Source organism: Electrona antarctica (assembly GCF_951216825.1).
Source record: "Electrona antarctica genome assembly, chromosome: 21".
Taxonomy (NCBI): Eukaryota; Metazoa; Chordata; class Actinopteri; order Myctophiformes; family Myctophidae; genus Electrona; species Electrona antarctica.
This window is the reverse complement of record NC_136802.1, coordinates 24,189,749-24,210,397: the sequence shown is the minus strand read 5'-3', so window position 1 is coordinate 24,210,397 and position 20,649 is coordinate 24,189,749. Positions and strand designations below refer to the sequence as shown.

At 43.7% G+C, this 20,649-nt stretch overlaps 1 protein-coding gene and 1 long non-coding RNA gene across 2 annotated transcripts in view; both read left to right on the top strand.

Annotated features, from left to right (window-relative positions):
- Nucleotides 1–20,649, top strand: part of LOC306913870 (EH domain-binding protein 1-like protein 1) — a 115,128-nt gene that overhangs the window by 76,181 nt on the left and 18,298 nt on the right. Inside the window, exons 2-8 of the mRNA XM_079490683.1 lie at nucleotides 149–369; nucleotides 2,205–2,429; nucleotides 2,649–2,810; nucleotides 3,445–3,957; nucleotides 4,136–4,354; nucleotides 4,590–4,643; nucleotides 4,765–4,840. Of these exons, the coding sequence (XP_079346809.1) occupies nucleotides 3,621–3,957; nucleotides 4,136–4,354; nucleotides 4,590–4,643; nucleotides 4,765–4,840 (686 nt within the window). The 5' untranslated portion in view covers nucleotides 149–369; nucleotides 2,205–2,429; nucleotides 2,649–2,810; nucleotides 3,445–3,620. The remainder of the gene's footprint in view (nucleotides 1–148; nucleotides 370–2,204; nucleotides 2,430–2,648; nucleotides 2,811–3,444; nucleotides 3,958–4,135; nucleotides 4,355–4,589; nucleotides 4,644–4,764; nucleotides 4,841–20,649) is intronic.
- On the top strand, nucleotides 11,796–13,906 carry LOC306913883. Its single transcript, XR_013788604.1, has 3 exons — nucleotides 11,796–11,870; nucleotides 12,006–12,071; nucleotides 13,770–13,906. It is a non-coding gene; the product is annotated as an uncharacterized lncRNA (long non-coding RNA).

The following is a 20,649-nucleotide window of genomic DNA, read 5'->3' as shown; positions in this document are numbered from 1 at the left end:
CTTTCCTCTGCTTTGTCTTTCTCTGTGTCTCTGTAAGTCCATAATGTCATTTCTTTGATGGCTTTTCTCTACTCCTTCCTTCCTCTTTTCTTCCCTTCCATCATGTCACTCCATCCCTTCCTCTCACCTGTCACTCAGAGATGGATAGGAGCTCTGGTGGCACCGTCGTCCCTGTACGGTCCCGCCCACCACTACCCATACCCCCATTACCCCTAAACCCCTCTGCCCCGGTGGCATCTTTCCCCCGCACCAGGCTGACCGATGCCAGCCAACAGGCGAGGCCCTCTGTCTATGCCTACTCATTGCCAGCCTTTACCCGTGCTCACCCACCTGCCCTGCCTAAAATCTTCCAGCCTGGTGCAGGCTCAGGTACTGGCTGAGAGACCATTGCTGTTCCCTTTTGGTCTCATGGGATTTGATGTATTTGATGTCTGTATTTGTTCACAATCCTTTGTACTATGCATAGATTCTTATATGGCCCAGTCATTCTCGGGAATTGTGCACAGCAAAATCCTGAATGTTAATTTAACACTTACCGTGTAAAAAATTATTTTCACATGCAGTGTTAAAATAACATGCAGGCCATTGCTGTGAATGGTCCAGATGGCTTTATAGTCTTAGCTGAAATAGTAATTGATTTGTTCACACACTATACATACATCCATAACTCTTAAAGCCCCTGGTGTCCAGACAACTTTACTTACTGCTTTTCACCCAAATTGTCTTCCATTCCAAACCGCATACATCAGGTCGCTATGGCAACCAGGAGGACTAGGTTGATTCTTGTGAAAGACAATTCCACCTATAACATAAATAGTTAAATTCAAACCAGTATAGCCTACACTCCCTACAGTATTGATAACCAGCTGGCCGGACTCAGTTCGACCCTCCCTTCCGGACCATGGGATCTGGATAACACACTTTCTTTCAGACAGAAAACGTTGGAAAACATGTGCTTATCAGAAATGTTCTATGGTGCCTTTGGAACCATGATACAGTAGTTTGGCAGTGGAACACATTAAACAGCTGTAAAACGCTAAGAATAGTGGAGGTGGGCTTTAAACTAATTGATTTGCTGCTATAGCTCTCTCTCCAAAGAGGTTGTTGGACAGGGACGGCTGATGATTTGGAGTTATGTAATACTGTATGCATCCTTCATGGTCTTAGACCACCCTCTGCTGTTTTAATAAGTAAGCCCATCAGAGTGCAGAGGAATGAACAGAATGGTCCAGCATAATCACATTCTCCACTCCTATCTGTTTGACATTTATTACCAAGTTTCGGAGAGTAATTGCCTCGTTTCCATAGCGCAGGTCCAGCGTGCCAGCGAATGTGCTCATCTGTCCAGTGGCATATTTATGGCACTTGGCTCCGCCCGTTGTTAACTTTCTACACGATAGGGATGGGAATTATCAATTCATTCATTAATTGATAATTGATACGTTTTAATAACCTTATCGATCGATTAACCGGTTAGTTGATAAGCAGCTTTTTTTTTATCTGAGAATCTTAATTTCCCTCAATGTCCAACATAAAAATCAACATTTTGCTGATATATAGAAAGAATACAAAAGGCATATTATTATTAAAAGTGCACTGAATTGTCTGTCACATCATATGCAAAAGCAGAGATGTTTCTGTGACTACCAAGGTGGGGGGGGGGGTTAACAGGCCCACATGTGCGTTCCTCAGCTGTGCGCATGCAGACAGCATTAGATTCACAGAAAACCGCCCAATGATAGAACCGCAGAATTTCTTAACGGCGATTCATCGATTAACTATTAACATCCCTACTATACAATAAAATCATTTAACTCTGAAAGTGTAAAAATGTACCGCGTGTAGGGGAAGTGAGGTCAGGTTGAACAGTGATTCTCAAATGTTTTTCATTTCATGGACCCCCAGTTTGAAACTACTTTATTGTCACATCACAGATTTACAGGTGTAAAATAAAAAGGCATTTTCCGTTTTCAAGAAAGGGAAGAAGAATAGAGGTAGAACGAAACTAAATTGTTAAAACAGGACAGATATTCCAAATATTCCTGATATGAGTAGAGTGGACTGATGTAAGGCGTGAGAGATCCAAAGCTGTAATTCAGAGTGTTCATGTTAAATTGGGATGGTAAGCTGTGATGCTGACTTGTGCTTCATATACGTCGCCTTCTCCGACCACTATCCCTTTCTGCCCCGTATGGTCTCCTTAGTGGCCGCCTCTCTCCCTCGGAGACCACATAGCTTCCACAGTGACTCCTCTCCCATCGAGTGCCTGCAGGGCCCCCCTGCTCTTCCCTCCTTCACCACTCTCGCTCCCAACGCCCTCTCTGGCTCCTTCCCTGAGCTCACCACCTTTGCCTTGTCTTCTCCCCCTGCTGCTGCTGCTTCTGTCCCACCTGTCCACTCTCCCCTCATCTCTGACATCCCAGAATCAGGTACTAGAGTTATTTTTTTATTCATTAGACGGTTTGAGCATGTCTCCAGGGGGAAAACAAAACAAAATATCTGAATAGCTGACGCTCAGAGCTTCAACTAGTCCGATTATTTACGTGCACGCTATCTTCACCTGTTTTCATTCACTACCTCTCCTCCTTTTTAATTCATTTTTATTTTATTATTTCCTTCTCGTTTGCCATCCTCCTCTCTCCTCCAAGCCACTTACGCTGCAGCTCGATCTAGCGCCTGGAGGTCTCACACCTCCTCTTCCTCCACCTCTCTGACCTCTCAGCCTCCCCCCATTCCCAGTCGAGCCACAGCTCACCCCACTTCCCAGGGCCTCACCAGGCCCACCAGCCTGCCATCTGCCCCGGACACAGGTACCCGTGCAGAGCCACAGTGGTGGGACTCGAGATGCTGTATAATGTAGATTCCCGCATTAAGTTTTATAGTGCATAATTAAAATTAATTTACTGATTTACTTTTTAAATTTTTGTAATTCACACCTAAATGCCTGAAATATATACAGTGTATATGAGAAATGGATCTCTACAAAATCAATTTGTACACTTTCAGCTTTAAATTAACACTTCAAATCAACCCATTTTACTGTGTAGCAGGGCACTTCATAATGGCTGCCTGTCAGATCATGACATTGCCATAACATAACATTTGCATTATGTTAATTATTGAAAAGAAATAACAATATCAATTAAATATCTGCTGATAGATTTCTGTTTCAAAATTAATCGTTTTCCAGTATTTAAGTTTAATCTAGAATTTTATTTTATTTTTTATTTTTCTCTCTTTCTTCCCTTTAACTTGTCCTTAATTTACTAACCTATGAAACCACTGGATAATCTGTGTGTATGTGTCCCATGACTCCAATGCTCTCTCCACGCCTTTCTTTTCTGACCTGTCTGCGTCCATGGCTTCTACTGTATGTTCATATGCTTCACTCTCTTTATTTTCCTGTATCCCTCCATTCTGTTCTGTCTACTCTCTCTTTCCTAGCTCCCTGGCAAAGTGAATGGAGGCCTCCCAAATGTCAGGCCCCTCTAGCCGAGCCCGAACTCTCCCCCAAGTTTTTGCGTCCCTGTCCCCCTGACCCTGGGCAGCCTGCGTCCCTGCGGACAGAGCCGGGCATAGAGACGATATGTAATGCTGCTTTGTCTGAGGCCGACACAAGCATGGCCTCATCGCCCGCTGAATCCGCTGAGCTCTCTCCCTCCCTTGGGTCTAAATCCTGCAGGCCCTCTTGTATCGCTCCCTTGTCTGACTCCCTAATATCTTCTAGCTCTGATTCTGTCCCAGATGCTGAATGTATGCCCCCCCTCACTGCCCATCGCACCTCCTCCCCCTCCTGTTGCCCTCCTCCTTCAGCTACTGTCCCGTGTCCTCCCCTTCCCGCTTCATCCAGCACCTCCCCTGCCTCTTGTTCTGTCCCTTCGTCTCTGTCTATCGCTGACGCTGGCCCCGCTGCTCTCTGCGTTGAACTTCCCTCTCTGCCGTCTGCCGTGCAGTCAGGTACACACTGAGCTTAGCGTCTGCCAAAAGCATGGAAAACAATGTCTGCTGAATTGGTTTTAAAGTTATACTTTTATTTTTCACTCTTTGAATTGTCCCCTCACTGTCAATATCTTGTTTCCCCCCTCGCCTTTCTATCTTACCTTCGCTCTTCCATTTTTTACCCTGCCTACTTCAGTTGGTCCTCCTATGGGCATGTCTTTGGACCAGACACACAAGAGGTCCCTTGGATATGTCCCCTCTTGGAGACCCCGGGCCACCTCTCCAGCAGAGACCCCCTCACCTGCTCCTCTCAGCCCCTGTTCTGTGCCCCTTGGCCAGGCTCAAATTCCCCCTGTTCCCCCTCAAGTTCCTCCCAGAGCATCGGCCATATCTTCCCTCTCTGACCAAGATGCAGGTACAACATCAAAAAGGAACAACGTCCAACATGTTCCTTCTTGATTAGATTCAGGGAATGGAAATGACTGATGCTTGCTTTGTACTGCAAAGTGTACACCCCAGCATATGGCTCCCCCAGCTGGTAGCTTTCATTAAAGCAGTTGAACCATGACAGATTGTTGCAGGTCAAAATGTTCCGCTCTTCTGTGTGTACAATGGATTTAAACAAATATCTTTTTTTTCTCTTCCCTTAGAATATCAGAGGCTGTTAAGCACACTGACAGAGGAGGATTACCCATCAACCACAAGTGAGCATATTATTGCTTCAACCTTTCCCTTTGTATTTATGGTCACATTTGATTGTGTTTGCTATTATGTTGTGCTACTGTACATATGACTCAATGGATCTCTAAATATTGCACTGTCCAGCCACTGAACCCGGACCCACTGGAATGGTCAGCAGTCAAAGGCCTTATGAGAAGAGGAGCATAAGATCATCTCCAAGGTAAGTGAACACAAAAAGGTGGATGCTATTGTTGATGGCGGATGTCTTTCATGCATGGAGTGGTGGATGTGTCCTTAACTGCATCATCTCCATTGAACATTAACACATTATTGTTAAACCACTATTGTAACCATATAATCATACTGGGACAGACTCTAAAGTCATAATACAAACATGCTACAAGATGATTAAAGACCTCTGTAAAAATGTGTCTGTTATGTCTTGTTATTTTCATTGAGTGATATCACAACTCCTATTTTTATGGTGCTTTACGGTGGATATCACTGAATCTCCTTTTCATTTATTTAATTGGAGGTTAGACACATTTCTGAAGTTTTGCTTACAGACTCATGACTATAGGGTATGTTGACGGTATGTGACTTGGACTCACTCAACGGTTCGCTTGTATGGCTGCTTGAAAAATAGCCATGACTTATATTAAAAAAGGCATTTATGCCAAATGTATAAACAAAAACAATGCATCTGTTTCATGTGGTGACGTGTGTGAGTTCGTTATGCTGTTAGAATGTTGGAGGATTACTGCTGCTTGGCCAAGAACAGTGATTTGTTTTCATCCATTATGTGGCACTTGACTGGTATGACTACATGCTTGTTTGATTGGAAGTTTTGTCTGAAGTGAGCTTGGCTACTAGTAGTGTTAGTTGGCCTTTGCAATGACGTAGGGTGCGTTCGGATATGTGCACCGGGAGAACACTCACGTATTAGTTTGTATTGCATAGTGCGCTCAGTGCGCTATATCTGAACACACCCGTAAGTTCTTTTCCCCACTACTCATATGCATGTGAGTCACATGGAGCTCTATGATACACTTTGACTGAGAGTTGGGGGGTCACTACCTGGATTTGACTGCTTAGTGTTGCATAGATTTAATCTCCTCCCATTGATCTCGTAATTGTGAGCTTCATTTGTTTGAGCGTCAGCCCTGAGAGCATGCCTCTCTTCTGTCCTTTAGTCCCAGAGCACCTTCAGCCCCGGGGCCCCAGTATTTTGAGATGCCAAACCCCAAGAGGCATCAGACAGAGACAAAGCCGACAAGGGCTCTCCCTAAAGGCCCACCAACATCCCGGCCACTACCCCCTGCACCCGAGCAAAGGCCTGGTTTTCCTGAGAACGTGTCTACTTCTGCCCATCGGCCTTTGGTCAAATCGAAGAGTCACTTGACTAAGATGAACATAAAGTTAGGGTCTCCTATAGCCCAATCAGAGCCTGTTCACAGTATGATTGATGTCACTACACAACAAAGTACGATGGTTGCCTCTCCCACCAACACCACGCTAACTTCCAGACCAGTTAAACCCATCTTGGCACACTCGCCAAAAATAGCTCAAACCCTTGAAAAAGGCACAAAACAGATGCAGAGAATTGGAGTGGATAAGAAAGATGTTTCCCCAGTCAAAGGGGGATGTGAAGCTACACCTATGGATGTGGGGTAAGTGTGGTGTTTGGTCATTGCATACACCACTTTCAAAACTGATTAGTTTTGATCAGATTATAGAAAGAGAGGTTCCTATATGAGTTCTATAAGTAGATATGTTATTTTGGATATTAAAAGCAAAATGAATTGTCTTGTAGTCTTGCTCACGAAACTCATGATTTTGGAGAAGCTGAGCTTTTTGGTCTGACATCCATCCTTTGGTGTCCCTTGTCCCTTCAGAAATGCAAGGTTGGCTAGCTTGGCACCGGCTCATTCCAGAGGGGTCAGTTCTGCATCGATGAGCAAGACCTCTGATAAATGCCCACAGTACGAGAAGCCAAAACAAGAAGTCCAAGAAATCACACCTACTGTTCAAAAAGCAGTCAGCAAAACACCGATGGAAAGTCTGGCTACCTCTGTGCCAATTATTCCAAGAGTAACTGCTGATCTCGGTCTCCGCCTCCCCTCAGCACCCCCAGAGTCTAGCATAGACAAACTGGAGACACATGTGATACAATCTAATGTGAACCTTGCACTCTCTTGCACAGCAGTTTCTTCCAATGTACCTGATTTGGCTTCTAAAGTGGTTGTGGCGATAGAGGAAGCTGAAGCTGTGGTTTCACGTGAAGATGAAAAAGCAATCTGGGCAAGCACTGGGCAGAGAGAAAATCAGACGGTTTTAACTCCAAGCTCTGTTGTTAGTATAGAAGAAAAGTATGAACATAAAACTGCTCTGGAAGTTGTCTCATTTTGTAGGCAAGAAAGCTCTGTTTCTGGCATAACATCTACCTTAGAGCCTAAACTTGACACAAAAGATAGAGCCCCATGTATGATTAAACTAGTACCAACATGCCCACTGCGTTCAATCATTCATGGTTTTCCATCTGTAGAGCAGTCACAAGTTGTAGCTTTGTCTGTTGATAAGAGAGTACTGTTGGAGAAGTCTCTCTGTAATAGACTGGCATTGGTCTGGCTTCTGGATTGTGCTAGTGCACATTATGAAGACAGTGCAGTGATTGCAAAGATGGTGGACATGACACCATCCTGCCCCAGATCTGCCAGTATTCCTGGATTCCCTTCTGCTCCAAGGAAAGAACCAAATATGGCTAACCTTCTACCAACCTGTCCCAGAGTTGCCAGGACTCCAGGTTTACCCTCTGGGGGATCAGTGATTAGATCTCAGACCTGGGCTGTGGACAGATTTTCTCTCTGGAGGAAACCATTGCAGATAAGAGAGGGGTGCATTTCACAAATGTCTTTTGTTCAGGAGCATACTGTGAGTGGTGCTGAAATGAGGAATGCCATGGTGGCCATGTTGCCAACATGTCCTAGAAGCACCAGCATGCAGGGGTTTCCTTCTGTATTCTTACAGAATGTTGCACATACACCAAGTATGGTAAGCCTTCTCCCTACATGTCCCAACCAGACTATTATTACAGGCGTGCCATCTAGACAAATATTGAACACACACAATGACAGCTGGCACACATTGAGCAGATTACCTGTAGACAGACCATTGAGAATACATACTTGTCTGGTTCAGGACAGGTTACACAAGGATAAGCAACATGTAAAGGATATGGTAGATATGCTACCATCTTGTCCAAGGAAGGCCACAATCCCTGGCTTCCCCTCTGCACCTAGAAAAGAGCCCAGCATGGCTAACCTACTTCCTACATGCCCCAGAGTAGCCAGCATTCCAGGTCTACCTTCTAAATTGTCTGTTTTACTTGGAGAAGAAGGTTGGAGTGTGGATAGATGTCTTCTGAGGCACAAGCCATTGAGGGAGAGAGAGGGACTTGGTACATGGATTTCTAATTCTCAGGAAACCACTTACAAGGATCCTGAAATGCTGAAAGTCATGGTAACAATGACGCCATCTTGCCCAAGACAAGCTAGTATGCCAGGTTTCCCCTCCGCACCAAGGAAAGATCCTTGCATGGTTAACATTATGCCCACCTGCCCTAACCAAACAAGAGTCTCTGGGTTACCTTCTAAAGAACCATTAAGAGATGAACTCTGGATTGTTAATGAAGATCCATTATGGGAGAAGCCACTAAGGAAACATTTTATGTTGTTTCAGATAGTTCCTTTCAGTCAGGGTAGCGAGAAAGAATTGTTGAACATGGCAGCTATGACTCTATCTTGCCCAAGTAATGCAACAATCCCTGGTTTCCCTTCTGCACCTAAAAAAGAGCCCAAAATGGACAAGATTCTGCCTACGTGCCCCAGGGTATCCAGCATTTCAGGTCTACCTTCTAAATTGTCTGTTTTACTTGGAGAAGAATGCTGGAGTGTTGATCGAAGTCTTCTGTGGCAAAAGCCATTGAGGGAGAGAGAGGGACTTGGTACATGGTTTGGTAATTTTCAGGACACCACTTACAAGGATCCTGAAATGCTGAAAGTCATGGTAACAATGATGCCATCTTGCCCAAGACAAGCTAGTATGCCAGGTTTCCCCTCTGCACCAAGGGTAGACCCTAGCATGGTTAGCATTATGCCTACATGCCCCAGAGTATCCAGAGCTTTAGGTTTACCATCTAAAATGTCTGTTACACATGGAGAAGAGGACTGGAATGTAGGCAGAAGTCCACTCTGGCACAGACCATTGAAGAATAGAGAAGGGCCTTATTTACACATTGGTCATTATCAGGACCCTCTCATGTTGAAAGTAATGGCAACCATGATGCCATCTTGCCCCAGAAAGGCCAGTATGGCAGGTTTTCCATCTGCACCGGCAAGACATGATCCCAGCATTGTTAACATTCTTCCTACTTGCCCAAGACAAAGCAGAGTTTTAGGTCTGCCTTCCAGAGAGCCAGTTAATTCTGAAGGTAGAGATGTGGATGTGACAAGGCAGATTTTATTGATGGATAAACCCTTGAGAAAAAGTGTTAACTTGTTTCAAAATGTTTTTCCAGACATTTCTCAAGATTACAACAAAAGGGACATGTTAAATTCAGTAGCCATGTTACCTTCATGTCCTGAAAAGACTGTTATTCCAGGTTTCCCCTCAGCACCCCAGAAACTTCCACCAAGTATGAGGCTTGTGCCAACATGCCCTAAACGAGCACAGGTTTCTGGCATACCATCTATACATATAATTAATTTTGAGGACAAATATTGGCAGGCTCTGAACACATCAGTTAAGGAAAGACCATTTATGAAAAGACGAGCTTGTATCGTGCAGTGGGGTTCAAAAGACCAACAATTCTTGAAAGGCATGGTCGATATGTTGCCATCTTGCCCCCCAAAAGCCATAAGTCCTGGCTTTCCTTCTGCTCCCAGACAAGAACCCTCTATGGTAAATGTTATGCTCTCGTGCCCCAGCCATAGTAGCATGCCTGGTTTGCCTTCCAAAAGGGTCTGTTTGACGACTGACAATGAATGGGTTGTAGGAAAATGGCCATTGTGGCAAAAACCATTGGAGAAAAAGGAAGTACACATTATAAATGTTCCTTTCGTTCTTGATAAGAACATTGCTGAAAGTATGGTTGCAATTTCACCAACATGCCCAGAGAAGGCCATTATACCAGGCTTTCCTTCTGCTCCCAGGCAGTTATTGGCTAATGTCCCCAGTATGGTGAATTTACTGCCTACTTGTACACGGATATCTACAGTGCCGGGAATGCCACTTATAGAACATACTAAAGCAGCCGAATGGCCATTGGATAGAAAGACGTTATTATTCACTAGACACAAGAATACTGAAGCTAGGTTACATTTAGAGGATGTTGACTCCCTCTACTTTGATAGTGAAAGGGTCAGAAATATGGTATCCATATTGCCATCCTGCCCAGGAAAGTCACGTTTACCAGGTTTTCCATCTGCACCACATCAGGTAGTGGTGGCTGATAAACCAAGTATGGTCAGTCTTCTGCCTACTTGTCCAAAATGTTCTACAGTTCCTGGTGTACCGTCCATATGTCCCATCGAGTCAGACATTTGGCATATGAATAAAAGGCCATTTTGGGAGAGGACATCAGGTAAAGCAAAAATACATATCATTATACATGGCCAAAAGCATGACAAAGCAATGTCTAAAATTATGGTGTCAATGTTACCGCCATGTCCCAAGAAATCTTGTATTCAGGGAATTCCCTCTAAGTTACTTTGGCACGGGCAGCCAAAAACAGTTACTGTGAAAGGTACCCCAAGCATGCAAAAAATTTTACCTACTCTCCCAGAGCACACAAAAATTCCAGGTCTGCCTGCAAGACATCTCATGTCTGGACACAAGGACTGGAATGTTGCCTGGGAGTCTTTTAGGGAGAACCTGTTGAGTAGAAGACAGGGACATGCTTACCAAGATTATGCTGTCCCGGAAATGTCTTTGAGAGACAGAAAAGCAATGCTCAGTATGCAGCCATCATGCCCTCAACAAGCTGCCATCCCTGGATTTCCTTCTGCTCCACAACCACAAGCTGTGGATGTCATGCTAGAGAAAGAGCCAGACATGGCACATCTGCTGCCAACTTGCCCAAGAAAGTCTTTTATAATTGGTTTCCCTTCAAGATGTTCAGTTATTGTTGATACTAGAGAAAAGGGCTGGTCAACTGTAGAGACTGATACTGTACTCTGGGAGAAGCAAATAGACAGGATAGAACAGTTTAGAGAATGCAGCCCAATTCAGGTCTATTATGATTCTATAGAAAAGGATGTAATTAAGGAAATGGTTTCTCTCGTCCCATCTTGCCCAGCCATTGCTCTCAGCCCTGGCTTTCCATCACTTCCACAGCGTAAAGTAGAAATACTTCCAAGTATGGCAAGTATTGTGCCATCTTGTCCAAAGAAATCCCCAATTCTTGGGATTCCATCGATACTTACACACCATTCAGAACAGGACTGGTCAAGTGATAATGAGCCACTGTTGTTGATGTCATCAAAAAAGAGAATCACACTTTTGGCTACATCAGTAGATAGCATTAGTATTGATAGGAGTGGCGTGGCCTTAAAACCAACATGCCCCAACAAGGCAACAATTCCTGGTTTTCCTTCCTACCCACGACCCAATGAATCGACAACTTCCCCAATCAAAATGTCCTCTGCGGTTGTTTTGGTAGATGATGTTTCAGCACAAGAAAGGGACATTGGTATTGGATCAATCAGGGAAAAGACACAGAGAGAGATTACAGGACATGAAGACACAGCAGTCAATAGGCCAGGTGATCCAAATACTTTCATGGCCATAGAACCATCTCCATCAGGAGATGTTAATTTGGACAGTTTTTCATCAGTGTCTTGCCATGAAGAAGATCAGATAGAATCAAGAATGACTGTGACGTGGCCAGCATGCCCAACGGATTCAAATGTTCAGGGCATTCCAATCTCAGAGAAAGAAGACAAGGACATTCAATATATGCCACAGTTTACATTGCCTAGCCCACATGCTCCACAGGATGTAACCATAAACTCACAACAAGTAGATCAATCCAATGACTCAGAGAAAGTAATGTACAATGTCAACCAAATTAAATTAATTCTTGATATTGAAGAAGTAAAATCTGAAGGTATCACAGTGTTGGAGGGGCAAAAGGAGGAATGGGACTTGTGGACACAGAAAGAGACTCAAGAAGTGGGCATTCTAAAAAAAGGGTGAGTGTGTAGGAGAAGATTATACACATTACCTTCAATGCTGAATGAAATGTGTTGCATTGAACTCTGTGATGTTCCACCATTCCACCAAGTGGAATGGTGTCTGAAAAGCCTGCCTTTCAATTCTGTTTTCAGCCACTTGCACTGCAGAATGTGGCACTCCATTCCTGACATGCCATTATTCTTGAGTGTTAAAGAGAGGTGGGTGGTGCTACCGTAGTTTGCATGGGAATTGAGGCTGTTGTTCGGCTGTTTTGCTTATGTAGTAACGCTTTTGCACCATCCCATCCACATCTGACTGACTCTAAGTTATTCTTGTATTCTTGTGGTTTATGCTTGTGGTCCACCTCAATTATGTTGGTTATTCTTTCCCTATTGTTCCATTCTTTCAGCCTCTCTGGCCAATCTCCCACTCAAGAAAGACAGACATCGCTATATGATTTGGGAGCATCTGTTGACAAAGCAGCATATATTGAAACGATTGCTAAGGAACATGTCTTAGTGCCCCTAGAGGAGTCATGCAGAGAACTTACAATAGAGAGTATTTCAGAGTCAGGCACCATGATGGATGGTGCTTATGCCAGACACTCCAATAGTGGGTAAGTGTGAGAGCCCAGTACTTGGCCTCACCATTGTCTGTGCATGATGTCACATCTGTGTTGCATATTATACTTTCTAAAACGGTTAGTCCCAATACTAATTCTGATTGGCTCGTTACTGTCACATGACTGGTGTAAATTTCACCGATAACCCACACCTTCAATCACTTTATATCATTCGCACCTGATTCCGCATCTCTGTAGCTGTACTGGGGAAGGGGAGCGCTTGATTACCTTACAAACCCATGCCGTGCGGGCGTCTAACCACCGCCCGGCTCATATGACTGTGAATGTGTGGCTCCAGGCAGCCCCGTAAAGACAGCAAGCGCTATTCTCCCGTCACATAGCCTACTTGCCGAGCAAAACAAGGAAGTGATGTGGCTCGCTCTGGTGGCGCAAATCGTTGCTACTTTTGTGAATTCAATAGTTGTATTAGGTTAATATTGCTATATGTTTGTAACCGTTTTAGAAAAGCAATAAGCCACTCGAGGCCCCAGCTTACCGGGTATTTTACAATGGCTGGGGGGTAGAAGACCCTCCGCTCCGCGTCGGGTCTGCCAACGCCCCCAGCCATTGTAAAATACCCGGTAACCTGAGCCCTCTCGTGGCTTATTGCTTAAGTAGCTGTTGAAGTGAATTCTACCGTATCTTTGATCATTTCTGGCATTGTTTCATTTCCAGAATTTGAAATGATGAGAAGTATTTTATATTATTATTATTATTACATAATGTTTTTGTAGCACAGCTACACCAACACAAGAGTATTGGCTGGCAAAGTGGTAGTAAATTAACTTAAAGGGACACTATCATGCTGTTGGAATGCATTTCAGTTGATTTTTGATGTTACAGTCTACAGAGACAACAATATTTATGATGCAATCCATATTGATAAGATAGGATCTTTATTTGTCACTGTATGAGACATGCAATGAAATTTCGTTTTGCTATTTTGCCATACGCACAGTGAACAAGGACAATGTCACAGCCACTGAGGGAGGGTAGACGCTAAACAAAACATATACAGTAATATTGCTGGGTTAAACTTTTCAGCACAACTTCAGTGGCATTTCGCAGAGACATAAAAGACTGCTCATTGTTATGTCTGCAAATGGAACATTAGCCTGATAACTACATATACAGTAATTGTGATAGTGTCCTTTTTAAGGAAATATACCACTGTGTTTTATGCATGTACTGTATGTACAGCATAAGCTCTGGTAAACTTTGGTCCTATTATGGCCTCATCACGTTTTCAAACATACACCATATGAGAGTGACTTTGATTCCACTCTCTTTTTAGACATGAAAGCATGGTTTCACTGCTGTCATCATGCCCAGCCGTTGCCAGTGTACCAGGGTTCCCATCCACCCAAATACTCACTGCAGAGCAGAAGCTAGAGGAATATCATACAGACAGAAGTGTACTTTGGGAGAAGACATTGAAGGCGATCACAACACTCAGTATGGACACATCCGAAGGAGAAGGAGCGAGAATGAGAGGAGTGGTTAACATGATTCAATCTTGTCCCAATGCTGCCACCATCCTGGGCTTCCCTTCTAGAAAGACTAAAACTGATGGCATAAAGACAGAGAAGGAACCAACCATGGTAGAGCTGTCATCAAGAATATCAGATATACTGGGATTCCCTTCCCTTGAAAACCAAGTGAAAAGTGAAAAGACTATACTAACTATTGAATCTTCTCCTCATTTGGATAAACTACTATTAGATACAGAGCTAACCAAACATATGGTGGCTATGAAGCCAGTCTGCCCCACCGTGGCAAGCATCCCAGGTTTCCCATCTTCAAAGACACCTGAAATTGAACAGACATCATGCACTCAACAAACTGGTGTAATGAGTACTACTGAGCCTTCAAGACAGCCCATTGAAGAAGAAAAAGATTGGCTCACAGATGAGCCACAGCAGTGGGCAAAAGAATCAAAGGAGAATGTGAAAGGAATAGTTCAATTTCCAAAAGAAATTCCAACCTCTGTGCCACAGCCCAGCATAGTTGATCATGGACCAAGCATGGTAGATCTTCTGCCATCTTGCCCAAGAGTATCCAAAATACCAGGTTTACCATCTACTGAGAGAGCTAATTATTATACATCTTGGACTTCTGACCATGAACCCTTTTTGGAGACTAAAAAGATGATGAAACCTGTTTTTAAAGACATATCGCAACAAAAGAGAAGTGAAATGAAACACATGGTAGCTTTAGTACCCTCTTGTCCAAAAGACTCTTGCAATCCTGGTTTCCCTTCAGTTCCACAGACAAGTGTAATATCTTACAGGCCACATAGCCTCTTACCTACTTGTCCAAAGGTATCTTGTGTCTTCGGTGTCCCATCATTATTGGAGGTTAGTAGCAAAAACTGGGCAATAGCTCAAAAGCCTTTATTGAAAAAGCAGATCCAAAATAGGATAGTCCAGATTGAAGATATAGCAGATAAAGAGGGAATGAGAGGAATAGCTTTGCTTGTCCCATCATGTCCAAAAGAAGCTCAAATTGCAGGATTCCCCTCTGTGCCTCAACCTAGAGTTGTTTATTATGGACCTAGCATAGTCAACCTTCTTCCATCTTGCCCTGCTGTCTCTAGTATGGCTGGTTTTGCTTCCACTCAAACACCTGATTGCAAAGACTGGAAAACTGATCATGAGCCATTGTGGGAGATGCCAGTCAAGAAGAGGAATATATTATTACCTGACAACTTTGAAATAGGAAAAGAAATAATGGGAATGGTCTCACTTGTTCCTAGTTGTCCCAAAGAATCCTGCATACCTGGCTTCCCATCTGTGCCACAACCCAGAGAGATTTATTTCTGGACAATGCCAAGTATGGTGAATCTTTCAAATATATGCCCAAAGGTTTCAAGAATACCAGGTTTCCCATCAACTCTTGATATGAAGAGCAAAGATTGGACAGTGACAAAAACACCATTTTGGGAAAGGAAAACTAAAGTCAAGAAAGTCTCATTGACTGACACATCTGAAAAAGATAAGAGAGCATTGACATTAATGGTTTCCTTGGTACCATCCTGTCCAAAAAAGACACAGACCCCAGGATTTCCATCTGTTCCAAACCCAACAACTGTGTATTATGGACCAAATATGGTCAACATCCTCCCACTGTGCCCACGAGTTTCCAGTATCCCAGGTTTCCCATCATCTCTCGATATGATGGGGAAAGGGTGGACAGTGAGCAAAGAGCCATTATGGGAACGAAAAGCTAAAATGAAGGAAGTCTCATTGACTGACACATCTGAAAAAGTTAAGAGGGCAATGGAGACAATGTTCTCTTTGGTACCATCCTGTCCAAAAGAAACGCGGACCCCAGGATTTCCATCTGTTCCAAACCCAACAACTGTGTATTATGGACCAAATATGGTCAACATCCTCCCACTGTGCCCACGAGTTTCCAGTATCCCAGGTTTCCCATCATCTCTCGATATGATGGGGAAAGAGTGGACAGTGAGCAAAGAGCCATTATGGGAACGAAAAGCTAAAATGAAGGAAGTCTCATTGACTGACGCATCTGAAAAAGTTAAGAGGGCAATGGAGACAATGTTCTCTTTGGTACCATCCTGTCCAAAAGAAACGCGGACCCCAGGATTTCCATCTGTTCCAAACCCAACAACTGTGTATTATGGACCAAATATGGTCAACATCCTCCCATTGTGCCCTCGAGTCTCCAGTATACCAGGTTTCCCGTCTATAGAGGGAGATACAAAAGTAGTCTGGATTGCTCAAAGGGGTTCTTTGGTGAAGAGGCCACTAAAGAAGGAAGAAGTTACATTTGACAGACCATGTGTTGTCAATAAGAACACAAAGAATATGGTTTCTTTGGTTCCTTCATGTCCAAAAGTAGCTAGTATTCCTGGTTTCCCATCTCTTCCAAATCCTAAAGTTATGTATTATGCCCTAAACATAGTTAACCTGTTCCCTTTGTGCCCAGAGGTATCCAAAATACCTGGATTCCCTTCAATTGAAGTGGGCAAGGGAGATGGGTGGCTGGCTGAAGAGGATTCATTACTAAAACCACCAATGAAGCATCAAGTGATGATTGATAGTCCACAAATGGATGTAGACAATGCTAAGAACATGTTTTCCATGACACCGTCTTGCCCTGCAGCAGCAAGAATTCCAGGTTTCCCCTCTGCTCATAGATGCAACATGTGGAGCCTTGTACCAGTATGTCCCAAACGGTCCAGTTTCCCTGGATGTGTGTCTACTGAAGGAGGCACAACACTGCAGTGGCTTGTTGATCCTAAGCCTTTATGGGATAGGCTTCAAAAGAGAACTATTTTTGCAATAGACAATCCAAGACAAGACAGAGAAATAATAAAAGCAATGTTGGCCATGTTACCATCTTGCCCAGAAGCATCCAGGATTCCTGGGTTCCCCTCAGCACCGCGATCCAAATCAACCATGAATCCTAGTATGATGAGTCTTGTGCCTTATTGCCCCAGAGCTTCAAATCTCAGAGGTTTCCCATCCATAACTGAAGTCTCAAGCATAGGCTGGTTGATTGAACCAAAGCCTTTATGGACAAAGCCTCAGAAGAAAGAATTAGAGATGATGATCATGCCACTTTCTGCTCTTGACCGTCCCTATAGTTACAATGTGAAAAGTATGGCTGCATTACTGACATCTTGTCCAAAAGAAGCTTGCATGTCTGGGTTCCCCTCTGCTCCAGTTCAAAACAGACAACCAAACATGGTTAGCTTATGTGCTTCTGCACCATATGTTTCAAGTATTCCCGGGTTTCCATCAGCAAGGATGCTTAGTTGTACAGTTGTAGAGGCACAGGATTGGAAAACACTCACCAAGCCACTCTTTGAGAAGCCAACAAATGAGAAGAAAGTTGTTCTTGCAAATAGTTCAGCTGAAAATAAAGATGAGATTAAACATATGGTGGCAATGGCTCCATCATGTCCACATTTGAGCCGAATCCCTGGCTTCCCTACGATTCCACAACTAAACCCAGTACAAGAACAAACAACAGCTGCCACATTGCTGTCATCTATTGAAGAATCACATTCTCAAGACGCACCTCCTATACAGCCAATTCGGCCATATCCCAAAGAAGCAAGCATTATTGAAATCACCCCTGTACCTGTTAGCAGTCCAGCTACAGCAACAGTATATGGTGAGGGAGATGTCTTGTGTAGTGTTCAGTATCCATATTTAAGTGGTGCCATGCTTTATTGTACAAACTGTATTTTAATATGTTTATTTTTGTAACAGACGAGAAATTGAAAAGGGATGTAGGACAAAGAGTAGAGTTTGCAGTAAATAGTGGGTAAGTATATGAGCCCATGTGCTTTCTGCATGGATTGCTGTAAGTTAAAGAAATGTGGTAATAACATCTAACATGGCTTGCAGTGGCTACTACACAGTGTTGGTAACGTATCTGTATCTGAGAGCAATGTAATGTAGGCGTCTTTGAAGCTGGAACCCCCCTTCTAGCCTACTTCTGTGTTTGGCATGAATTGTGTATACTTGCAGTCCTAAATCATTTGTCTCTGGTCTTCAGCAGCCTACAAATAGAGAGGCTAGCAGCAGAGGAAGTCCAAACTGTGGAGAAGCCTCTGGATGTACCAGAGCCGGAGGTAGTTTTAGGTTGGGAAGTACTGGAGGCAGAGGGAACACTGACAGAGAAGGCAGAGTCCTCAGGATTAGTACATGCTATGTTGGGAGCTTTCCACAGAGGGTAAGTGGTGGATGGTGTGAAACCACTGCATTGCATGTTATATTTTGTGGAAGAATTTAGCAATAAAGAATATAGAGTATAGAGTGTTACCGATAGTAGTCCTAAAATACAAAGTGTGCTGGATTTATTTAAAATTTTGCAAGCCTGTCAGCAAGTCCTAACCTTTGGACATCAATATAGACAGCCTTCTTTTGGACAAACCTAAGTCAGACATACCGGTTAAGACTCACCCGTGCTGCGGGTTACAAATCACCTGTGGCTCCTGACATACATGGCGGGTTACAACTAATCTGTGCTGCGGGTTAGAAATCACCCGTTGCTTAATTCCTGTGAGGTTAGGGTTAGGGTTTGGGATAATGTTAGTAATGGTCTGACTAACGGGAGGTCAGACCAATGACAGTATTCTGAAAATGTATCTTTTGTGGGTCAGCTAAAAGAAAAACATTTCAAGTTTTTTTTGCATGGAATCACCTACATGAAATTAATTTAATCAGGTTTACTAATATTGGCGTGCATTGAAACCATTATTTGAGTTTGGCCTGCAGTTACAATCACTTACTGTAGTATCTCCTCCTATCTCATAGTTATGAAACTGTAGCATCCATGTTGGGTCCTACTGCCTCTACACCAGCTGAAGATTTCCCCACGGGTCTCTCCTCTTCTGTGGATCCTGAAGATATTGTGATCCCATCAGTATCTTCTGTAGCTTCACAAGATGACACTGTTCTTGTTCAAACAATAGCGCCTGTAGACGAGCCACAGTTTGAGCGTTCAGTTCAAACTAAATACATAACTGAAGTGCCAAAAAGTGCAGAGCCTTACATGTTTAACCTAGCAGATGAACGGTCATCATCACCATCACCGACAGACAGTGAGAATGGGTTTGTGGGAGTTGCAGGACCAAATATTATGAGGAAATGGCCACCGTTGACAGATTTCCCCATGGTTCTCTCCTCCTCTGTGGATCCTGAAGATATTGTGATCCCATCAGTATCTTCTGTAGCTTCCCCTGATGAGACTGCTCTCGTTCAAACAATAGCGCCTGTAGATGAGCCGCAGTTTGCCCATATCACTGAAATCCCCAAGGAAGAGCTTGGGGGAGTTGAAGAAGAGAGGACCTTTATTGATTTGTGGGAATTGGAGGAGAGAACATCCACAGAGAAAGATTCGGTACAGACATCAGGGTCCACTGACGGTTTGTTAGCAGGGGAGCAGGCTGAGACGGGACAGGATGAGAATAGAACAGTGATACCTTCCATGCTCCTGGACAAAGGGTGAGTGGCAAGGGACCGCATCCCATCCCAAACGTTTTTTGGTTGCACGGTGTGTAATCATTACCTTGTGTGTCTGCATGCAAGGAGCAACATGCTCACAATTAGACCTCAAGTGCAAGTCCGTCTGAGCCTAGAAAGACTCATTCCAGATATTCTGTAAAATAATTACTGCTGCGTTGTACCCCCTAGTTGCACAGAAACCTGTCTATATATTCTGAAATTTGAGCCTTTAACTTATCCTTTGGGGGTCAGCTAAAAGAAAAACATTTCAAGTTTTTTTGCATGGAATCACCTACATGAAATTAATTTAATCAGATTTACTAATATTGGCGTGCATTGAAACCATTATTTGAGTTTGGCCTGCAGTTACAATCACTTACTGTAGTATCTCCTCCTCATAGTTATGAAACTGTAGCATCCATGTTGGGTCCTACTGCCTCTACACCAGCTGAAGATTTCCCCACGGGTCTCTCCTCTTCTGTGGATCCTGAAGATATTGTGATCCCATCAGTATCTTCTGTAGCTTCACAAGATGACACTGTTCTTGTTCAAACATTAGCGCCTGTAGACGAGCCGCAGTTTGAGCGTTCAGTTCAAACTAAATACATAACTGAAGTGCCAAAAAGTGCAGAGCCTTACATGTTTAACCTAGTAGATGAACGGTCATCATCAACATCACCGACAGACAGTGAGAATGGGTTTGTGGGAGTTGCAGGACCAAATATTATGAGGAAATGGCCACCGTTGACAGATTTCCCCACGGTTCTCTCCTCCTCTGTGGATCCTGAAGATATTGTGATCCCATCAGTATCTTCTGTAGCTTCCCCAGATGACACTGCTCTCGTTCAAACAATAGCGCCTGTAGATGAGCCGCAGTTTGCCCATATCACTGAAATCCCCAAGGAAGAGCTTGGGGGAGTAGAAGAAGAGAGGATATTTATTGATTTGTGGGAATTGGAGGAGAGAACATCCACAGAGAAAGATTCTGTACAGACATCAGGGTCCACTGAAGGTTTGTTAGCAGGGGAGCAGGCTGAGACGGGACAGGATGAGAATAGAACAGTGATACCTTCCATGCTCCTGGACAAAGGGTGAGTGGCAAGGGACCGCATCCCATCCCAAACGTTTTTTGGTTGCACGGTGTGTAATCATTACCTTGTGTGTCTGCATGCAAGGAGCAACGCTTTGACT